This window comes from Phyllopteryx taeniolatus, chromosome 10 (genome assembly GCF_024500385.1).
Source record: "Phyllopteryx taeniolatus isolate TA_2022b chromosome 10, UOR_Ptae_1.2, whole genome shotgun sequence".
Taxonomy (NCBI): Eukaryota; Metazoa; Chordata; class Actinopteri; order Syngnathiformes; family Syngnathidae; genus Phyllopteryx; species Phyllopteryx taeniolatus.
Genome location: NC_084511.1, coordinates 9,857,375 through 9,881,057, shown reverse-complemented (window position 1 = coordinate 9,881,057; position 23,683 = coordinate 9,857,375). Strand labels below are relative to the sequence as shown.

Sequence of the window (23,683 nt, the reverse complement as noted above, 5' to 3'; positions counted from 1 at the left end):
GAACCATAGGGAGAGCCATTATCCTCACATGGAGAAAACATGGAACATGGAATTACTTTATTGTAATTAAATTACTTCACACACACCAAAACTTTCTGAATCAGAATCATCTTTATTTGCCAAGTATGTCCAAAACACACAAGGAATTTGTCTCCGGTAGTTGGAGCCGCTCTAGTACAACAACAGACAGTCAATTTACAGGACACTTTGGAGACATAAAGACATTGACAAAAAAAAAAACAGTCACTGAGCAGTAAAGGGTTGCTAGTTATCTGGTAATGCCGGTACATTTTTTTTTTTTTTTTTGACAATTGTGCAAAAAGATGCAGAGTCCTCTAGCACTTAGAGCAGTTCGAATGACTAATATTGCAATAGTCCGGTGCAATGACCATTGTGCAAAGGGCGCTGAGACTTCAAGGAGTGTATGCGGTTTAAAGTGACGAGTAGTGCGATAATCTGGGACAATGTTGGTTGTGCAAATGTTACAGATACTCCTCAATCAGTGTGCAAATGGAGCAGATGGTACTCTGGCATGAGTGGCCAGTATATGCAAATAGTGCAGCATGGCGAGACAACTACAGTGAGCATGATTCAACAGAACGCCTGCATGTTCGCTTAAAACCGTTAGTGCTAGCACTAGCTTGCTGGGCTACATAATGTTTTGTTGCCTGCTTGCGAGCGGTATCGTATTAAAAGGTACGTGAACATACCTCAAGCAAGCCTTAAACGAGCGTCCTCTCCCGTGCACCGGTGACCACCAACACACGTTTTCCCCGATTTTGTTCTTATAAACACACGGCACGATCCATTATTGTCATCGTCGCCATGCTAACGACTGTATCCGGCCGTGTCTGAGTTGACAAGATGAAGCCCGGTGATCGTAAAAACGGGATGCAGTAGTATCAGAATACAAGATTTTATTGCAGTAGTCTGACATAGTGCAATCGTGAAAGACCAAATTTGTCTCGTGGTCTGATTCGGGCATTACGTGTTGTCTGTCCCACACTGCCGACATGTTCTTTTTTAAATACCTTTATTGGTGGTCAGATATTTACAATACTACGCCAAAAGACACACAACAAGGCTAAAAATAAGGCAGCTTTTGGATTCGAATATACTGTACACGACGGTTTTGTGAGGCAGATGTGCTAACCAGTCGTCCACCGTGCCGCCACTACTGCAATTATTGTACTTTATTTTAATAGTAGTTTGTTTTCCTTTACAATCCTCTTTAAAAGGAGTCTGGGCTGTTTACTTTTGCACATACAGTATCGTCATATGTCTATGCTATAAACAGGGTTTAGACATACAGACAGACAGACATAACAGATAACTTTGCTAGCTTCATAACCAAGTTATCAAAACCTTTGCACTTGACGCTGTATTTGTTATGAGTGAAATAAAAAGGGGAGACAAATTAAGCAGACAATCTTTGCAGTGGAATTCATAATGATTGAGACGGTGTCACAGCGCTCTCTCTTCTCTTTCTCTCACACAGGAGGAGACGATTGCGGCGGAAAATAAGGAGACTTTTAAGCATCAAAACATCCACTCGTGCAAATGCGCCAAGACGAAATTGTTAACCGCAAAACCTGGAAAAAGGTCGCATGTGCGTTCAATTTGGTCACAGTCTTGAGCCCTGCAATTGTTGTACTAATTTCTTAAATAATACAGTATTAAGATGCTAAATACAAAATAATCACGAAAACTGAACGTATTATATCATGAATATACCGGGCCAGTACAGGTTCTTACAGGACCGTCACAATTTGGCACATTGTGGCCAAATGGGGCCCATCCATCCATTTTCTACCGGGTCGCGGGGGCAGTAGCTTTAGCAGGGACCCCCAGACTTCCCTCTCCCCAGCCACTTCATCCAGCTCTTCCGGGGGGGATCCAGAGGTGTTCCCAGCCCAGCCGAAGGACGTAGTCTCTCCAGCATGTACTGGGTCTCCTCCCGGTGGGATGTGCCCGGAAACCTCACCAGGGAGGCGTCCGGGAGGCATCAGAATCAGATGCCCCAGCCACCTCATCTAGCTCCTCTGGATGTGGAGGAGCAGCCTCCCTGGTGTGGAGGACCAGCCTCCCGGATGACCGAGCTTCTCACCCTATCTCTGAGGGAGAGCCCGGACACCCTGCGGAGGGAACTCATTTCGGCCGCTTGTATCCGGGATCTTGTTCTTTCGGTCACGACCCACAGCTCGTGACCATAGGTGAGGGTAGGAACATAGATCGACCGGTAAATTGAGAGCTTTGCCTTTTGGCTTAGCTCCTTCTTTACCACAACGGACCGATACAAAGTCCGCATCACTGCAGACGCGGCACCGATCCGCCTGTCGATCTCCCGTTCCATTCTTCCCTCACTCGTGAACAAGACCCCAAGATACTTGAACTCCTCCACTTGGGGGAGGATCTCATCCCCACCCTTTTCCGACTGAGGACCATGGTCTCAGATTTGGAGGTGCTGATTCTCATCCCCTGCGATTGGCTGGCAACCAGTTCAGGGTGTACCCCGCCTCCTGCCCGATGATAGCTGGGATAGGCTCCAGCACGCCCGCGACCCTAGTGAGGAGAAGCGGCTCGGAAAATGGATGGGATGGATGATTCTCATCCCAGCCGCTTCACACTCGGCTGCGAACTGCTCCAGTGAGAGTTGGAGGTCACGGCTTGATGCAGCCAACAGAACCACATCATCTGCAAAAAGCAGAGATGCAATACAGAGGCCAGCAAACCGGACCCCCTCTAAGCCTCGACTGCGCCTTGAAATTCTGTCCATAAAAGTTATGAACAGAATCGGTGACAAAGGGCAGCCTTGGCGGAGTCCACCCTCACGGGGAAAGAGTCCGACTTACTGCCGGATATGCGGACCAAACTCTGATTACAGTCGTACAGGGACCGAACAGCCCGTATCAGGGGGTTCGGTACCCCATACTCCCGAAGCACCCCCCACAGGACTCCCCGAGGGACACGGTCGAACGCCTTCTCCAAGTCCACAAAACACATGTAGACTGGTTGGGCGAACTCCCATGCACCCTTGAGGACCCTGCCGAGGGTGAAGAGCTGGTTTACTGTTCCACGGCCAGGACGAAAACCACACTGCTCCTCCTGAATCTGAGATTCGACTTCCCGACGGACCCTCCTCTCAAGCATCCCTGAATAGACCTGACCAGGAAGGCTGAGGAGTGTGATCCCCCTGTAGTTGGAACACACCCTCCGGTCCCCCTTCTTAAAAAGGGGCACCACCACCCCAGTCTGCCAATCCAGAGGCACTGTCCCCGATGTCCACGCGATGATGCATAGGTGTGTCAACCAGGACAGCCCCACAACATCCAGAGCCTTTAGGAACTCTGGGCGAATCTAATCCACCCCTGGGGCACTGCCACCAAGGAGCTTTTTAACTACCTCGGTGACCTCAAACCCAGAGATAGGAGAGCCCGCCTCAGGGAACCCACACTCTGCTTCCTCATGGGAAGGCGTGTCGGTGGAATTGAGGAGGTCTTCGAAGTATTCTCCCCACCGACTCACAATGTCCCGAGTCGAGGTCAGCAGCACCCCATCCCCACTATACACCGCGTTGGTGGTGCACTGCTTTCCTCGAAGCCGCCCGGAAGTCTTTCTCCATGGCCTCACCAAACTCCTCCCATACCAGAGTTTTTGCTTCAGCGACCACCAAAGCTGCATTCCGCTTGGCCAGCCGGTACCCATCAGCTGCCTCCGGAGTGCCACCGGCCAAAAAAGCCCGATAGGACTCCTTCAGCTTGACGGCATCGGACACCAACGGGTTCGGAGATTGCCGCCACGACAGGCACCGACCACCTTATGGCCACAGCTCCGGTCGGCCGCCTCAGCAATGGAGGCGCGGAACATGGTCCACTCGGACTCGATGTCCCCCGCCTCCCCCGGAACATGAGAAAAGTTCTGTCGGAGGTGGGAGTTGAAACTCCTTCTGACAGGGGATTCTGCCAGACGTTCCCAGCAGACCCTCACAATACGTTTGGGCCTGCCACGTCGGACCGGCATCTTCCCCCACCACCGGAGCAAACTCACCACCAGGTGGTGATCAGTTCACAGCTCTGCCCGTCTCTTCACCAGTGTCCAAGACATGCGGCCGCAAGTCCAATGACACGACCACAAAGTCGATCATCGAACTGCAACCTAGGGTGTCCTGGTGCCAAGTGCACATGTGGACAACCTTATGCTTGAACATGGTGTTCGTTATGGACAATCCGTGATGAGCACAGAAGTCCAATAACAGAACACCGCTCGGGTTCTGATTGGGGGGGGCGTACCTCCTAATCACGCCCTTCCAGGTCTCACTGTCATTGCCCACGTGAGCATTGAAGTCCCCCAGCAGAACGATGGAGTCCCCAGCGGGAGCGCTCTGCAGCACCCCCTCCAAGGACTCTAAAAAGGGTGGGTACTCTGAACTGCTGTTTGATGCATAGGCACAAACAACAGTCAGGACCCGTCCCCCCACCCAAAGGCGGAGGGAGGCTACCCTCTCGTCCACCGGGGTGAACCCCAACGTACAGGCGCCAAGCCGGGGGGCAATAAGTATACCCACACCTGCTCAGCGACTCTCACCGTGGGCAACTCCAGAGTGGAAGAGAGTCCAACCCCTCTCGAGAGGACTGGTACCAGAGCCCAAGCTGTGTGTGGAGGCGAGTCTAGTCGGAACTTCTCAACCTCGCACACCAGCTCGGGCTCCTTCCCTGCCAGAGAGGTGACATTCCGACTCCCTAGAGCCAGCTTCTGTAGCCGGGGATCGCATCGCCAAGGTCCCCGTTTTTGGCCACCGCCCAGCTCAACACTGCACCCGACTCGCCAAATGGGGCCACCACCTCAAAAGGGTTCAAGGTCAGAGGACAAAGATGTTAAAAATGTTCTTGATAACTCTAGAACCCCTTTACAAACCACATCTTCCATTTCGAAGTGATTATATAGCAGATGTACAGAAGTTAAATCGTTAATATAAATGCAGAATGCGCCTTCTGCTTTTTGCATCTCGTGCCTTCCGATCTTCGGGTCTATCTGACACTGTGACATAACACGAGCCAAACAGCCTGTTCATTTGGCGCCGTGTGCTATTGTTCCATGCTGTTGTTCCCGTGCTTGTATATTTGTTGTCGTTAGCGATTTCACAATGGTTTATTGTGTGACATTTGGTTGTACAAATGGTTCAGGCAGCGGCAAGAGTTTCTTTGGCTTTCCAAGTGAAAAAGGAATATGCGACAAGTGGATCGGGAAAGTCAATCGACAGGAGAAGAAACTTGGTCAGCTATGGGTGCCTAGCAAGCATTCCAAACTCTGTGCTGATCACTTTGAACCGGCGTGTTTTGAGAAAGACTTAGCAGAAAGCATTGGATACACAGGTGTAGTTAGGCAGAGGGTGAAACCAGCTGCGGTGCAAACTATTTTTCCTACGGCCATTGGGACCTCAACCACCAGCAAGAGAACTACATCTTGTAGCCGCCACAATGCAGCAGCCAAGTGGCGCAGACAAGAGGTGAGGATTGCCTTGTAGAAACCTACGACTCTATTATGGTTATTATGCACTGGACAGTAGGGGAAAAAAAAGACCCACGCAGTACTTTTCAGTACGGTCGTCTGTACTTTTGCCTATATGACAAGCCAACAGACACGGCAAAGGCTTTCTGTGCGCAGTGTTATAAAGCTCCTCGAGCGAGGGGCACACAATATATAGAAATACTGCTTACTATGTAAAAGCTTGTACCGTGTCACTGAAACATATGAATAGCTAATACGTGTAGTCGTGCTCAAAATATTGGCACCCCTGGGGTGCCATTATTTCGAGCCATGACTGGAGAAAAAGACATGCTTTTTTTCCCCTCAACTGTCAGACACCATTAGCATGCCTGTTATATTTTATTTATGATTATGTTTCTATCGACAAGTGAGGATGCTGGAGCAAGTAAATTATGGACTCTTTTTTTCTGTTGTACAGCTGCTACTTGGCTGCTCGTCGTCGTCACTGTCAGGTTCCGACCTCCTGATCGGCTCAAACATGTCCGGTTTGTCGATGCCAAGTTCAGTTGGGTGCTCCTGTATGTCAAATCCTCCTCCTCCTCATATTCCAACACGTTTCTCACCATTGCTTATAGAGTGAAGGGCGCTGTGTTTGGCAATTGAAATGTCACTTCCGGTAGCCTTTGTGGTGGATAGAGTCACTACACCCCGGTGTCTCGAGCTTCGGGTATTTTCGGGGAGTGCGCAATACGTGTAATAAAAACCTCGTATTTAGCTAAACTATAGTTGACAAATTGCTGGAAATGACGTGCATGTATTACATAACATATAAACATTGCAAATATGAATTTTAACTGACCCCATAACATCTTTGTCCTCTGACCTTTAATGTCAGACCCTGCATCTATTGAAGGATAGTAGAATAAGGCACCAGACTTCACATCCTTTCAGGCCAACACTGTGGGACGTACGGTTGCTTCACCAAATGGATCTGTTTTATCACACACATTGGATAGCAGGAAAGCACTTTTCAAGCAATTTCTGCAAGTAACAGCAATAAAGTAATTTTTGTGTTTTCATTATATTGAAAAGAGGAACAAAACAGTAAACCAAGTGAGTTAAATTTAAGATGTAGTTCTACTAAAGGACAGTGACACAACCCTGAGCCTTACACCCTTATAGGTCACCAACACTGGGAACGTTTGTGGTAAGGTAACTCCAACATTATAAACACAATAACCACTTTTACAAGCCACTACTACTGCGAGTAACAGCAATAAACCAAAGTGTGAGCTTTGATTACACTAAAATGAAAGACTCACATTGATAATAATCCAAGTCCTAGAGCAGACCAAGCAATAAATTAGGTCAAAAATGCTGTGGGACAACTGCGGGAGATCAGCACCAAAGGTACAAACACGGATGGGTTGTTCATTCAAGTATCGATCGAATCATTTTTATCACTAAACCTAAACACTTATAGGCTAACAACACTGTAGCATGTTTGAGGAACATTAAATCCAAAAGCATAAACACAGGAACCACTTTTCAAGCAATTTCGGAAAGTACCAGCTCTAAACCAAAGTGTGACTTTTGATGACATTGAAAAGAGAGGCAGGTTGCCAAAAAAGTCAAAACATTCCTACTGAGGGACAGCCAAACAAATCTTTACACTGCTCTAGACTTTACACGTTTTTAGCCAATAATTCTATGGGACGTCTGAGGTACATGAACTCCAAAAAGTCTAAACATAGCTGAAATGTTTATTCAAAAGGTAACGAATGGATCAGTTTGATCACAATGCCATAGATAGAAGGGAAGCACTTTTCCTAAACGCTTAAGGTCAACAACTCTGTGGGATGTCTCAGGTACATTAAGTCGAAAGTATGAACATGGGAAGCACTTTTCAAGCCATTTCTATGAGTATGAGCGATTAAGCTAAATGTGAGCTTTGTCCTACAATAGGCCAAGTAATCCGTGTAAAATGTCTACAGAGGGACAGTAAAAGAAAAATCCGCCAGACCTTACATCCTTAAAGCTCAACAATACTGTGGGATGTCTAAGGTAGATGAACTCCAAAAGGTATAAGCACTGCCAATATGTTAATTGATGAGGTAGTGAAGCACATAGAAGTGAAAGCATGTTTTCCCTAATTGTTTATTGCCCAACAATGCTGTTGAATACAACGCTGTGGGATTTCAGTGGTAGATTAACTCCAAAAGGTATAAATGCAACTGAAACTGATCATTCAAGAGGTAGCGAAGCAAAGATAGAAATGGAAGCAGTTTCCCCCTAAACGCTCATTGGCCAAAAAACGCTGTGGGCGTCTAGTAAAGTATAAACACAGGAAACCGAACACAGTTGAGCAGGTTAATGGGAGCAGTTCAAAACAGTAACGCTGCTAATGAGATCCTGTGAGGCCACAACAACAAAAAACAGGGCGATTCATGCATAGGAAATAAATGAGTCAGGAATTTGAGCACCACAATGCCACCAGACAAGACGTACTGGGTGTGTAAAACAACCCATACCATGGATCTAATACTTAATGCAAAAGCAAGGCTGCAATGTCAAGAAAATACTGTAGTGCGCAAAAATGAAATAAATACAATAAAATAAATCATCACCCCCGATAGAAAAGTTAAAAAAAATAAAATAAAATAAAAATAAAGACAGGCTGTTAGAGGAACCACATGGCGATGACCGATCAGGGCGATCAAACGTGCTCAGAAGTGGTGCAGTCAGAGTGGCTACTATAGCCCGCATAAGTCACCCAGGACATACGCTGTGCAACAAACACCACTGAAAAGTTGTCAACATGTACCTGTGTACTGCAACAGAAACATTGTCCAAAGCGGCTCCGAGATGCGATTTTTTTTCTTCCCCCCACCCTCTTTTCTTCTGTGTGTCCGTCGTCTTGCTGCCAATAAATCCCGGGATGGAGACGCTGTTCGTCGACCGCCCTTCACTCCGCTCCGAGCTGCTCTGCAGGCTGGGCTGCAATGACAGCACAGCAACCACACCGCACACAGAAAGAGACTCTTTTTATCCCCCTCCCTCCTCCTCTCGCTCTCTCTCCCTCTCTCTCTCTCTCTTTCGTTTTTAAACCTACGTCCCGCCCTCAGTACGACGACAACGTGCTTCGGCTCCAGTTCGTCCACATCCACTGGGGGGGAGAGTGCGAGCGAGCGGAGGACGAGACGCCGGCGACCGAGGCTCTTAACGCGGCTGGAGAGGAGTGATGCACGGACGCCACCCCCCTAAAGACTGAACTCTCTAACTAGGATGTGAGAGAGAGGAGGAGGAGGTATTTCGTGGATCCATCCGGCCAATCTATGGCACGAAAAGACACTGCGTGGACGCTGGCGTCAAAACAAACCCCCCCAGAAATCTCTACTCGTCTGGACGAAAATAGAGGAAAAACATCCACTTGTGTTTATGTGTAAAATGTTGAAAGAAAACAAAAGACGACAATGTCTAAAAACTTCTGGCGTTACCAAGAGGGTGTCGTACCTCGACCTGCCAGCTGGGGGATCAGTAACATGTAATGATTATTTCTATGCTGTTAGAGCAGGGTTTCGAAAACTTTGAGCCAAGGCACATATTTCACATGAGAAAACTCTCACAGAATTAAATCTCCCCAAAAGTGGTTACGCAGTTCGATTATGTCCATTCTACCATCTAATGAAGGAGAATTTAATTGTTATGCCTGTCCCATATGCGTCACTGGCATATGGGTGGACAAAGATACTTGATTTGTACATAAACAGGCCTACTCATTTCATGAAGTGAAATTGTTTATCATTTCCCAGGGCACACCAGATTATCTCTCACAGAAATCTGACTGATATTAGCAAAGCACAGTGGTTGGGAATCAATGTGTTAGAAGACTACATGAACTGCGTAGAAGACAAGCCTAATAGGCTCACTTTTTAATAAGGTACCCCCCCCCCCCCACAAGTTTTGGCACCCAAAAAGTTTCAATAGAAATATAAAATACAGTGGTACTTTGATTTACTAGTTTCATTCATTCCATGACCAAGCTCATAACACAATTTACTCGTATATTCAATCAGTTTTCCCCAAATTAAATGAATTGAAATGAATTTATTAATTCTAGCCCCTTGCATGTTTTTAATGAAGAAAAACAGCACTGCATTGTGTACATAAAAACACTATAAAACATAATAAAAGAGAATGTAAAGAAATAGTCTGGTTTTATAAAGTACCACACAAACACTTTAGTATGCATGGGTTGTTGATTGCCTTTAAAGGGCATGGCCTAGTGAGTGACGTTAGGAGCTCTGACCCAAGCTCTGGCTGGCCATTTACCACCAAGTTAGTTCATTGTTAGCGTCCTTTCCATGCAGCGTGTGTTTTTCATTTTGTATTTTGTGTTTGACTGTTTGTGCTGTTCAATAAATGGCTGAAAGTGCATCAGGAACTGTCGCGCTCCTTTTTTTTTTTTCACTTCACTCAAGCGTGATGGAAAATAATGGGAAATTAATTAAACCGTTCCAGGGAAAGTATGAGCAATGTGTTGAGTAACACTCTAACATTAACTGTCATACAAGTGTAAAATAAAGTATTATTGGTAAAATGTAAAAACAATAAAATGTGTATGTACCCTTGTGATGTAAAATGTGACCAACATGAAGATTAGTGCTTGGGATGTGAGTCACTTTCCATGACAGACATTCCATTCTTCAATTTACAATTTAGTTATACAGTGGACCTAACCGCAAACAGCAAGCATGATAATTGCATTGACAAAAAATAAATACACATTTTTGGGGAATAAGTGGGGACAAAACAATGTGTTTTCGTCGTTGGTTCATCCAAAACAGAAAAAAAAGAGGAAAAAAAGGGAAAAATGGAAAAGCCTAACCAATCCAGAGAGCTAGAGATTGCAATGCAGACAAATAAAAAAAAAAGTTACTTCAAGCCTCCAAGATTTGACAGCATCGATTTTCCCCTTGTTTGGACAGAGAAAATCATAGATTGAATGATAAATGTGAGCCTGTTTCATCTTTAACTTGAGTGTCAATCAAGTTGTTTAGTAGAAATAGGCATAGTCTCAGAAATTGTGTGTGAATGCCAATAGATGCAGTCGTGAGTGCAGAGGCTAACGAAAAGATCAAGTAATTGAATGAAGCATCTAATGGCCAATGATTACAATAAAAATGACCACAGAGAAGCTTGCCAACAAGCTTGCTGGGCCTCTCTATTATGTGTCCGTCAGATGTCTTTGAATCAATCAATCAAAATATTTATTTAACCAGAAAATAAAAACCCATTGAGACAGAGGTCTCATTTTCAAGGGTGATCTGCCAAGGTGTAGCACAATTTACGTCACAACAAAAGAGTGTATACATAAAAGAACACGGTACAATTACAAACAGAAAACTAGTGTCGATAGATTACCATCTACCCAGAATGGTGAGGAGTAAATACTGATTAAATGTACAAAATGCAACAGCAGTCGAGCATATCACAACACAATGAGGAAGCTCAACAGTACACGTCGGAAATTCAGCAACTTTTAGTTGAAAACTATACAAAGAGGACAACAAGGCCATTTTGAGTCAAAGGAAATAAAAATTCATGGAACTTTCACATTATACGTTTTTGAAGTACGAAGTAGTTTTACTTTATTTTACTTTATTAGGTCTCTCTATATGTGTATGACAGTTCCATATGTTACTTAAAATCTCATTCCTGTTTTTATGATGGCGATAATTTTAACCTGGATCAAATGAATTCATTTTGCATTATTTCCTAAGGCACTGGTGTCAACCTCAACCTTTATGTGGCCCACTTAAGCAAATCGCGTCAACTTTCATAATTCTTGCTCAAATCTGTACCAAACTTTCAAATCGTCATTTGTAATGAATTATAACGTTGTGATATTGCAAGCATTTTTTGTTACAAAACCCGTTTTAACAGTAACTTGAACAATGAAAAAACTATTCTGATTTCAAAATCTAGTTGTTGAATATATTCAATAATATGATGAGGCAATGAAACATTTACAGACCCTTTCCCAAAAATTAGAATCTCATGGAAAAGTTTATTTATTTCCATAATTCCATTCAAAAAGGTAAACTTTCATAGATTATAGATTCAGGGCCTAATATTTAAACAATTTCAATGATTTATTTGTTTATTTTTTTTACATAATTTGGGCTTCCAGCTCATAAAACCCACAAAATCAGGAATTCAAAAAATTGTTAATACTGCGAAGAAATCAGCCCAAATTTTGCACACTAATCATCTCCTAAACTCGGAGCACCTGCACAGGTTTCCCCAGGTGTCATTAAATTGCTTCAGTTTAGTTCAATTATCTCAGTTGGGTTCAATATGGGGAAGACTGCAGACTTGACAACTGGCCAGAAGACCATCATTGATACCTTCCATAGGATGGGTAAGCGACAAAACTTCACAGAGTGCTGTGTCCAAACATATCAATGGAAAGTATAATGGAAGGACAAAATGTGTCAGAAGATGCACCAGAGAAGATTCAAGAATCTAGCAGAGATTGAATGAGCCAGGAGTCACAGCTTCAAAAACCACCACATTCAGTCGCATTCGGGAGATGGCCTGTCGGGTTCCTCAGATCAAGCCCTTTCTGAACCCAAGCCAACGTAGGAAGTGTCTCAACTGGGCCAAGGAGAAGAAGGACTGGACTGTTGGCCAGTGGTCCAAGGTCCTCTTTTCCGATGAAAGTAAAGTGTGCCTTTCATTCGGGAATCAAGGTCCAAGGGTTTGGAGGAAAACTGTTGAAGAACAAAACCCAAGCTGCTTGAGGTCCAGTGTGAAACATCCACAGTCTTTCATGATTTGGGGTGCAATGTCCAGTGCAGGTGTTGGTAAACTCTTACTTTCTTAAATCCAAGGTCACCGCAACAGTCTACCAGAATGTTTTAGAGGACTTCATGATTCCTTCTGCTGAGGATCTGTATGGAGATGCAGATTTTATCTTCCAGCAGGACCTGGTCCCTGCCCATACTGCCAGAAGCACCAAAACCTGGTTTGATGCCCATGCCATCACAGTGCTTGACTAGCCAGCCAACTCGCCTGCTCTAAACCCCATTGAGAATCCATGGGATATTATCAAGAGGAAAATGAGGGGCACTAGACCCAAAAACAAAGAACTGACAACAAGCATCAAGGAAATCTGGGCTTCCATAACTCCTAGGCAATGCCACGGCGCATCGAAGCAGTGATCAAGGCAAAGGGATTCTCAACCAAGTACTAAAGATTAACATATTGTTTTGAAAGTACCATATTTTGATTGATTTAATGTGACACTAATTTCTTCTTTTTTTTCTACAAAAACTGAGAAGTGATTTCCTTCACAGTATTCTAATTTTTTGAATTCCTGATTTTGTGGGTTTTATGAGCTGGACGCCCAAATTATGTAAAAGTAAACAAATAAATACTTGAAATTGTTTAAATTGTGGGCCCTGAATCTATAATCTATGAAAGTTAATTTTTTGAATGGAATTATGGAAAAAAATAAACCTTTCCACGATATTCTAATTTTGGGGAAAGGGTCTGTATATGTCATAACGGCTCTCTGAGGCAAACTGTACCAACAATATGGCCTGTGACAAAAATTTGTTTAACACCAGCTGCCCTAAGGGATGCATACGATTCTGAACTCGGAGGTTAACCAGAATCATGGAAGGGATCCTGTTCCACTGTGTATAGGGTGAAATCGGAAGAAATGTCTGACTTTTAATTCCACAGCACGAAAGTAGACGTTCACAAGACACAGGTAGAGTATGAGCTCTAAGGATACATGAAAAAGTCCAAGGGGAATCAAGGGTGAAACCAACAATTCCCTGCTTGCTAGAAAAGTTAACCCCATCAGTCATGCCGCCCAGACATCTTGTTGAATACAACTATTTTTATCTGAAGCGCCCGCTCTTCAAAATATACTGTACACACAATCATGGGATACACTAAATCAAAGTGAGTGTTGTCAGGCTCATTTCATGCTATGCTACTGAGAGAATGCCTGGAAAAACTTCAGAGGCATCACAACACAACAGGACCCCATCTGACACATTTGGATGACAACCTTTGCTTTTGAAATATTTTCGATGGACGAGGATGTATTCTTTGCCTCACGTACTCTCTTAAATGGATTACCCGAGGGGGAAGAAAGGAAACTTGAAATACACAGTGTTGCATTGTTGTGGTACCTCCCAAGTGGAACACAGTCACATTGGGGAAGCTAGTTGACTTCCCAGTTGTTCTTAATTTAAAAACAGGTTTTCCACATAGGAAATAGTATTTCAATTATTTCCAGTTTCAAACTGTAATCAAACATTTATTAACTCATTGTGTGTAACATAGAGATGGTATATAGCACTAAAAACAAAAATAAAGTAAAATTACTTACCCTTTGACACAAATTGGAGGGGACAGGAAGGTGTTCACATTGTTTGTCTCACAAGATTTGCTGGCATTCGTGATTGTTAAACTATGAAGGCACATTATCCCAGACAATGCTGGTTGTACTCCAACTTGTACCTCTTTTGGGGTGTTTGATTTTGGAGGTTCCACTGTATCTGCATGTGGAAGTTAAAAAAAATACTAAGCCGACCATTGCCGGTGCATGTTTTTATCAGAAATGAGTTGTCTTAAAAAACTGACTGTTTTGCAGGGGTAACAAAAATTCAATTGCCCTTGTCAACTGGCAGTAATGAGTATCAGCTAGTGCATGCACTCACTCAATTCCGGTGGCCCTTGGGAAAGATGTCCGGGTTTTCTTTTGACAACACTGCTTCTGTGCGGCCTGTTAAAAGTGTTGCAAAAACAGTCTAATAGAATGTTAATTTGACACAGAAGATGAAAGGTTACTTTAAAGCTTCATCTGAGGGGGTTGGTGACAATCCAACCAGGGAAAACAAAATTCTAGACCATTGCTATACCACACTGAAGGACTCGTACTGTGCTGTTCCTCATGCAGCTTTGGGCAGCCCGTCTGATCACAGTTTAATTCACTCAATGCCAACATACAGACACAAACTTAAATGTGCAAAGCCTGTGGTTAAAACAGTGAAGAAGTGGACCAATGAAGCAAAGATTGATTTTCAAGACATTTTAGAATGCAAAGATTGGGGTGTTTTTTTAAACTAACTTCAACTGGCAGTTTAGATGAATACTGTTACATCCTACATCAGCTTCTGTGAAGACGTGAATGTACCAACAAAGACATTTCGCTCGTTCAATAACAACAAGCGTGGTTCACTGCCAAACTTCGCCAGGCTAAAGAGGACACCTATCAGAGTGGGACCAGAGCCCTGTACAATCAGGCCAGAAACCAGCTGACAAAAGAAATCAACATTGCCAAGAGAAATTTGGCAAGAAAGCTGGAAAAGCAATTTGCTGCTATCAACTCTGCGTCAGTTTGGCAAGGATTATTATACCTAACCACCTACAATCTATCATTCCCACAAGGAGAACAATAAAGGACTGGCTTTTACTTCAGATTTGAAAACTACACTTTCACACCCCACACGCACCCAGCCGCACCACCAACGACTACCATCACAACTCTGACTCCCCCTTCTGCAATGACCATTCACGAACAAAGCGGCAAGCCCGGACAGTGTGTCTCCCTCCTGCTTGAAAGTGCGCGGTCAAGCTCGCTCCAGTTTTCACACAGATTTTCCATACATCTTTGGAACTGTGTGAAGTCCCATCCTGCCTCAAACGCTCCACCATCATCCCACTCCCCAAGAAACCTGCAATATCTGGACTGAATGACAACAGGCCTGTCACCCTGACATCAGTGGTTATGAAGTCCTTTGTATGCCTAGTGCTGGACCACCTCCAGAGCATCACTGGACCCCCTGCAGTTTGCATATCGAGCAAACAGGTCTATGGATGACTCAGTCAACATGGGATTGCACTTCCTCCTGGAACACCGTGACGATGCAGGGACCTACGTGAGGATCCTGTTTGAGGACTTTAGCTCTGCGCTCAACAAAATCAACCCCGAACTCCTCTCCTCCAAGCTCCTCCAGCTCAGCATCTCGCCTGCCACCTGCCAGTGGTTCTACAGCTTCCTGACGGGCAGGACACAGCAGGTGAGGGTGGAGGACACAACTTCATCCACATCCACCATAAGCATTGGGGCCCCCCAAGGACGTGTCCTCTCTCTGCTACTCTTCTCTCTTTACACGAACGACTGCACCTCAACGCACCCGGCTGTCAAATTGTTAGCTGTTTGCAGACGACACCAGTCATCGGCCTCATCAAAGATGGTGACTAGTCTGCGTATCGACAGGAAGTGCAGCGGCTGGAGCTTTGGTGTGGCCAACATAACCTGGACTTGAACATGCTCAGTAGAGATGATCGTGGACTTCACCACAGCTGCCCCTCACACTGTCCAACTGCCCTGTGTCAACCGTCGAGACCTTCACGTTGTTAGGAATTACAGTCTCTTAATATCTGAAGTCAGAGATCCACATCAAATCCATCCTCAAAAAGGCCCAGCAGAGGATGTAGTTCCTGCGACTTCTGAGGAAGCACGGCCTGCCACAGGAGCTGTTGAGGCAGTGCTACAAAGCAGTTATCTAATCGGTTCTGTGTTCATCCATCACAGTCTGGTTTAGTGCTGCCACAAAGAAGGACAAAATCAGACTGCAACGGACAGTCGAGACTGCTGAAAAAATTATCTGTATCCACTCTTGAGGACTTGCACGCTGTCAGAACTAAGACAAGGGCATGCTAAATCCTCTTGGACCCTCCACATCCAAACTAAAAACAGCAGACATTCCAACAGCTACTGTCCTCTTGCCGTCAACCTCTTAAACAGTTTATTTACAATTTCATTGTAAAATGCTGCCAGTTTTGCACATTTCTGTTGTGACACTACATTATTTGTGCACTCACTGTTTTACCATGCTGCACAATTTTCACACTGTTGTTTATTACTACTGGCCACTTATATGTTTGAGAACTCTACGCCATTTACCCAATCGTCACGATACCAAATCATTTCACTATTAGTCACTTTAAATTAGTCTGAATTGCTTGGGGACTGCATCATTTGCACAATGCCATTATATCAGCATCACCACACTAGTGGTATACTTTCATTGCTCAATGACTCTCCATACTTGTTTCTTGATGACATGTAATGTATATTTTGTCATAGTAGCTGTTTGTTGTCATACTAGAGTGGATCCAACTACTGGAGACAAATTTCCTGTGTATCTTGTAACATACTTAGCCAATAAAGCTGATTCTGATTACAACTGAAGTGATTTCTTGACATTTCTTGATATGTCTGGAGGTAATGGAGTCTATGCACGCAGCACTTCCACGTTTGGGGAAAGGCTGCAAGCTAACTTCCGGGGGCTGGGCAATGCATAGCGATAACAATGATAGCAAACAACTCTTCAAAGTATACTTGCTGTCTGCTGGAATTACGTAAAGTTACCGTGAATGATGTATTACCATTATAATTGTTACAGTTCTCCAAGTATCACTGTAGCAATCAAAAGATCTTTATCTGATTTAATGAGCCACTCACAGTCTCCCAGTAACTAGATGCCACTTACATACGTACGTGTGTGTACTTAAGACTCGCACGGCTTTGAGACACTCAAATCTCAATTCAACTTTGTTTATAGAGCACTTAGAAAAACAATTGCAACTCTAACAAAGTAATGTAGTACATAAAGATTGAACATAAATGGAATAGAAAAAGTTCAATTCATTGTGTGGTGCAAATCCAACGAAATTGGGGATATGAAACAAAACACAACCAACAATAAAATAATAATAATGACAAGCATACAGTACTGTCAGGATCAATGTTCTCACGGTTTGATTGTTTCTCTCCGCCCATGAGTGACCGGAGCTTTGTGACGATACCAGCTGGCAGTGGATTGAATGATGGGAGCCAAGCGGCACTGAGGAGACGGGTGCGCATGCAGTGTGGATTCACCTCCATACCTCTGTTCACACACGCCACCTCTCTGCTCACGCGGCGAGATTGTCATTTTCAATAATATGGACTAGTCACGGGTATGTCGCATTATGATGTAAGTTTATCTCTAAATGTAGACATTAGCTAATGTGATATAGCTACGGGAGCTGAATACATACAATATCAAGTCATGGGTTAAGTGTTATAGCTAATGTTAGCCAGCCACATTGGCAGAATAAATAAGAATATGGAGTCACGTGGGCAGAGAGGTTTGGAGGTGACTCATGGAGGTGACTCCAAACTGCACACGTACAATCTTGGCAACGAGCGGGGAGAGAAAGGGAGGGGCCTTGGAGGGAGATGGAGCGTCAACCACCGCCGACTCTTGTTGTTGCAATGATGAAAAAAATCTTGGCGAATGTTAACTTCCCATCTACTTTGTAGAACCGGGTCACTATTAAACATGTAAAAATAAGAAGTCGAGTTGAATCGCTGAATATATGTGGGCGGGCGGGCGTCACATGGCAGTGTTGGCTGCAGTTATTATTCCTTCGTCCTTAAAAAGTCAAAACATTTTGATGAAATTTGCTCCTCGAGCTACTGTATATAATTATTACACAACCTCACAAAACCACATTTAAATAATTAGATTTTTTTCCGCCAGATGGCATCCTAGTACCTTGAAACAGACGGACACCGGAAACCGGTGTGCTGTATAATCTAACCGCCGGAAATACGGTCATGTGTCGCCGTGCATATGGTCCATTAAGCTTGGGTGTGGTCAGCGAAAATGAACCAAAAAATGTTATTAGCCAGAGTTAATTCATGATTTAACAAGGCCATTACATTTTAAATTTAAAAAATTCGGTTCCCAGTTTCGATGCCTTGTCTGCCGACCACCAAAGAAGAACCAGCAGCAAGTGTGTGTGCGCAACGGTATGTGGTAGCAATCATAAGTGTGGCTTAACTTTGTTAAAATAGAAGACCAGTTGGTTTTGCGCAATACTTCCAATAAGATTATATCATGCAAAAATATCTTCGGAAAAATCGTGTAGAAGTAACAAAGTTTGCCGTGCTAGCTCCGACTACGATCCACAACCTAGCACCACACTGAAGTCAGAATCAGGTCAGTCAAACAATAATAAAATACATCTTAAGCGAACATACAGTGAGCCAGCTAACAAGTAAAACTGCAACTAAAACGGTGGGTCAACTCAAATGCACATAAACAGCTAAAATTAGCATACCGTATGTATTTTTTATGGCAAGAGAGCGTGTGTTCTCCACTGTAGGAGACACGACAGTACATGTGCACAACACTCACACACAATGCCTGAGAAGGCAGATATGATCATTTTCCTTTAACTGTTTTTGAGTTTAAGCTTAGGTATCTATGACATGAGGCCGATTCGATACATATCTAGATACACAGGTTGCAATTCAATTAAAAAAATATATTTTTAAGGGCAGAATGATACGATTCGGTTCAATATGGGAGCAATACAATTCAATACCATTTAATTCGGTTGCGGAAACAATATGAAAGTTAACATTTGTTGATGTAGACGTTAATCATAAAGAACCTTAACCCAATTCTATAAAATGAGATTTGTTTAACCCTATTTTCAAACATGTAAAAGACCACTTATCATTGTTGCTTTATGGCGCTGTGAAAAAATTATATATTTATATTATTTATATTTATGGCCTGCAAAATTTGGTCTGATTTCTTCACAGTATTAAAATTTTTTAAATTCCTGATTTTGTGGGTTTTATGTGCTGGAAGCCCAAATTGTGTAAAAATAAACAAATAAATACTTGAAATTGTTGAAATTGTGGGCCCTGAATCTATAACACTGGGGAACAATTAAAAAAAAACAATTCTGAGTTAGATCTTTATGCTGAGTAAAACTAAAATTGGAATGATGATTCCAAAATTGCTGTCAGTTTTTTTTCTAGCACGTCAAGTTTTTTCTCCACACCTCAGCCTCCAGATAAACTGTAGTTATATTTTCCACCTGATTACGATTGGACTCATCAACAGCTACGTGGCAACTTGTTTGTGTAGTCACAATTGAGAGTGCGGTAAGAGGTGGGTGCAGCTCCCAATAGGTCAGTACTATCGATATCTGGAAACAGAAAGCTAGCATAGTAGGAATTAAGAGGATTTGTACGGAGCCCCCCTGGTGCCAAGGTATGAGAAAAATAAAATTAATTGATAATCCGTTCCCTCAATTTAGTAAACTGTACCCTCAGTTTAGTAAACTGTACCCTCAGTTTAGTAATCCGTACCCTCAGTTTAGTAATCCGTACCCTCAGTTTAGTAATCCGTACCCTCAGTTTAGTAAACTGTACCCTCAGTTTAGTAATCTGTACCCTCAATTTAGTAATCCATACCCTCAATTTAGTAATCCGTACCCTCAGTTTAGTACTGTGTTTAGGAAACACGCAGGCTAATTGTAACCAGTCCTGCTAGTACTGCTATATAATGATCAACCCCCTCGAACTACAGCAATATTGCCTTTCAGTTGAAAAAATGGGATGTAGGATATATCACGACATGACAATTTATACACAGAATTCACACGAGTAAGAATATAACATACAAATAAAATGTACTTCACTTGACAGATATACGTAGGTATACGGAGCCCCAGACATTTGCTAAACTGAGGGAACGGATTACTAAACTGAGGGTACAGTTTACTAAATTGAGGGTACGGATTACTAAACTGAGGGTACAGTTTACTAAATTGAGGGTACGGATTACTAAACTGAGGGCACAGTTTACTAAATTGAGGGTACGGATTACTAAACTGTGGGTACGGATTACTAAACTGTGGGTACGGTTTACTAAACTGAGGGTACAGTTTACTAAACTGAGGGAACAGATTATCAATGATTTTTATTTTTCTCATACCTTGGCACCAGGGGGGCTCCGTAGATTTGTGCTATATCTTTTGTAAAACAAAATAGTGTTAAATAAACATTGCAGTCATGCCTGTTTCTTCCATATTTCATTGTATGTCAATATTTAAATGTTTTTGTAAAACAAGCACTCATCTGTTAAGCACAGTATTTTTCATATTTTTTAAGAAAACGGGGATCTATAGTTCAAAAACTTGACGTGATAGAGAAAAACCGAGATCAGCTTTGGATTCAGCACCCAAAAATTAGTTTAAAACAGCTGTCAGACCTAACTCAACAAAAATTGTGTATGAAAGTTTAAGTTTTTGAATGGAATTATGGGAAAAAAAAAACTTTTCCATGATATTCAAATTTTTTGGAAAGGGTCTGTATCTTTGCTCGATTGGTGATTGTTGTGTTAGCTTCGGGACATACCAAGCTGTGTGTCCTACATGAAGTTTCTTTTTGGGGTCGCACAGTACCAACACTGGAACGTATAAGTGGATTGTGAGGACTCAAGAAAAGCAAAAGTCTCCTGAGGTATAGCCAATGGGAATTACCAAGATATACCCACTTTTGCCATATTGTCATCATGTTTACAACATGCGGCACACATTTCGCCGCTGGTCAGTGTCGATGGTGGACTTGAGATATAGTATGTATGTATATATAGTATGATGTTGCATTCAATGTTTACAACTACCAGAGGAAATGTAGCACCTGTGAACGCTACTTTGCTATCGCTGTGACCACGAAAGTAGCTTAACCCCTGAAAAGCTATTTGTATGATGTTGCACTCAATGTTTACAACTACCCGAGGAAATGTAGCACCTGTGCACGCTACTTTGCTATCGCTGTGACCATGAAAGTAGCTTAACCCCTGAAAAGCTATTTGATGTTGAAATAGTGACACGACACAGAAATGTAGTTAAAGTGTAATGTCGGTAGTACCCACCACGCTGTTTTTGGCTGTACATAACATTACGCACGAGGCCTCAGGCAACTGATTCCTAGCCTCACAATATCCGGTCCACAGCTCTACAACCGATGTATGTATGTAAGGATTCCAGGTAGATTTTACAACATGTATGGAGTCTGCTACCAATACAGTTGTATCTTTCGCATTTACAAACACATATCCGGTCCCATCGGTTGATCGTTCCCAACCCTAGCTCATACTGCACCTGGTTATCACATTTTCCAGCTCCATCCCTCAGGTTGGCGCTATCGAACAATGCACACTAAAAATTCCTCTCCACCTCCCTATAGGCTACATCTCTGCAATGTGTCATCAAATGGTGAATTGTTTTATTCTATTTGAGTTTTGTTAAGTGACTAGATTATTTTATGACATTTAAATGTGAACAGATGGGAGGTCTAACACACTGTACAGAATCAGAATCAGAATCATCTTTATTTGCCAAGTATGTCCAAAAAACACACAAGGAATTTGTCTCCGGTAGTTGGAGCCGCTCTAGTACGACAACAGACAGTCAATTGACAGAGAACACTTTTGAGTCATAAAGACATTGACAAAAAAACAGTCACTGAGCAATAAAGGGTTAATAGTTATCTGGTAATGCCGGTACATTTATTTATTTATTTTTTTTGACAATTGTGCAAAAGATGCAGAGTCCTCTAGCACTTAGAGCAGTTCGAATGACTAATATTGCAATAGTCCGGTGCAATGACCATTGTGCAAAGGGCGCCGAGACTTCAAGGAGTGTATGCAGTTTAAAGTGACGGGTAGCGCGATAATCTGGGACGTTGGTTGTGCAAATGTTGCAGATACTCCTCAATCAGTGTGCAAATGGAGCAGATGCTACTCTGGCATGAGTGGCCAGTATTGGTCAACAAAAGATATGCAAATAGTGCAGCGTGGCGATACTACTACAGTGAGTGCACGAGTAATATATAATTGGGCCCACAGAAATGTGACAACAAACTCAAGTCAAAAAAATTGCCAGCATGTTGCAATAGAATTGTAGGTTAGGTGTTTAAGAAGTTGATCGCAAGAGGGAAGAAGCTGTTGGAATGTCTGCTAGTTCTAGTTTGCATTGATCGGTAGCGCCTACCTGAGGGAAGGAGCTGGAAGAGCCGGTGACCGGGATGTGGAGGGTCTGAGAGGTTTTGCATGCTCTTGTCTTAGTTCTGGCAGCGTGCAAGTCCTCAAGGGTGGGTAGGCGGGTACCGACAATCCTTTCAGCAGTTTTGATTGTCCGTTGCAGTCGGAGTTTGTCCTTTTTTGTAGCAGCACCAAACCAAACTGTGATGGAAGAACACAGGACTGATTCGATGACCGCTGTGTAGAACTGCCTCAGCAACTCCTGTGGCAGGCCGTGCTTTCTCAGAAGCCGCAGGAAGTACATCCTCTGCTGGACCTTTTTGAGGACGGAGTTGATGTTGGTCGCAGTTGTACTTTACAAATTAAAGCAGAAACATATACAGTTGACCCACTTGGATCTTATCTGTTGCTTCACACATTTGTTGCCTTAATGGGGAATGCTGACTAAATGAATAATTCACAAATAATGACTGCATATTACATGGAAGCATGGCCTCATCTGTGACTGTGGTGCTGCAATTTTAACATGAGACAAGTAACCCTGTTTCCGAACTATTATGCGCTTTTTTTCATTTGCCTTCCTTGGAGAAGTCTTTTCCCCTGCCTTTTTAAGAGTCCTTTGCAAAATCACATCGTCCACATTTGACTTTGTAAATATGGAGTGCTGTATCAATATGTATAATAATAATAATAATAATAATATAAGGGGGTGGGGGGTTCCACAATCATCAGAATCGGTTCTACTCGTTGAAAACAGACTGCATTGGTATTTGTTGTGGTCCGTTTTCAGATCAAGTGACTGTTGTGTTTGTTGTTCAAGTGAAAAATGATATTTGTTCCCCTCGGATCCCCGGAGAAATGCACATCTGTCCAATTTTGACCTCTATCATCCTAAATCCTTCCTTATCTAATTACCTACTCTTTTCCTTTGTTTCCCCTGCACATTGAAGGATGGCGAACAGATCATCATCCAGCCGGGGAAAAGGTTAAGGTGACTCCCCGGCTTAAGTCGCATCTCATTAAACAGGCTTTGCAGTCCGGCGCGTTGGCCCTACCCGAGTGAAATTTAATGAGTTGTGGTGCAGTAACAAGGCGCCATAAAAAGTAACTGGAGCTAATGTGTTTTAAGCTGCGGCAACGTGTTTGCCACACTTTTTTTGACGCGAGAGACTGGGGAGTTGCTCCAGCTCTTTGGTGGTAGCAGCATCCGTTCTGGAAACAGGATTAGGCAAAATCCTAAAAGGAGGCCAGAGGTTGTCCCTCAGCATGAA

At 43.3% G+C, this 23,683-nt stretch overlaps 1 protein-coding gene across 13 annotated transcripts in view; it reads right to left on the bottom strand.

Moving 5' to 3' along the window:
* enox2 (ecto-NOX disulfide-thiol exchanger 2) overlaps nt 1-23,683 on the bottom strand; it is a 290,823-nt gene that overhangs the window by 207,304 nt on the left and 59,836 nt on the right. For 2 of the 13 annotated variants that reach the window (XR_009790374.1, XM_061786747.1), the window contains exons 1-3: nt 14,229-16,024; nt 13,898-14,066; nt 8,312-8,484 (exon numbers count right to left, since the gene is read on the bottom strand). The exons of 3 other annotated variants lie outside the window; for them this stretch is intronic. Coding sequence is in view for 7 of the 10 variants with exons in the window: in XM_061786747.1 (XP_061642731.1) it covers nt 8,312-8,484; nt 13,898-13,992 (268 nt within the window). In the remaining 3 variants the exon portion in view is untranslated. Of the gene's footprint in view, nt 1-8,311; nt 8,485-13,897; nt 14,067-14,228; nt 16,025-22,422; nt 22,729-23,683 lie in introns of those variants that run through there. 8 more of the 13 variants (XR_009790375.1, XM_061786745.1, XM_061786739.1 and 5 more) reach the window with 8 other exon arrangements.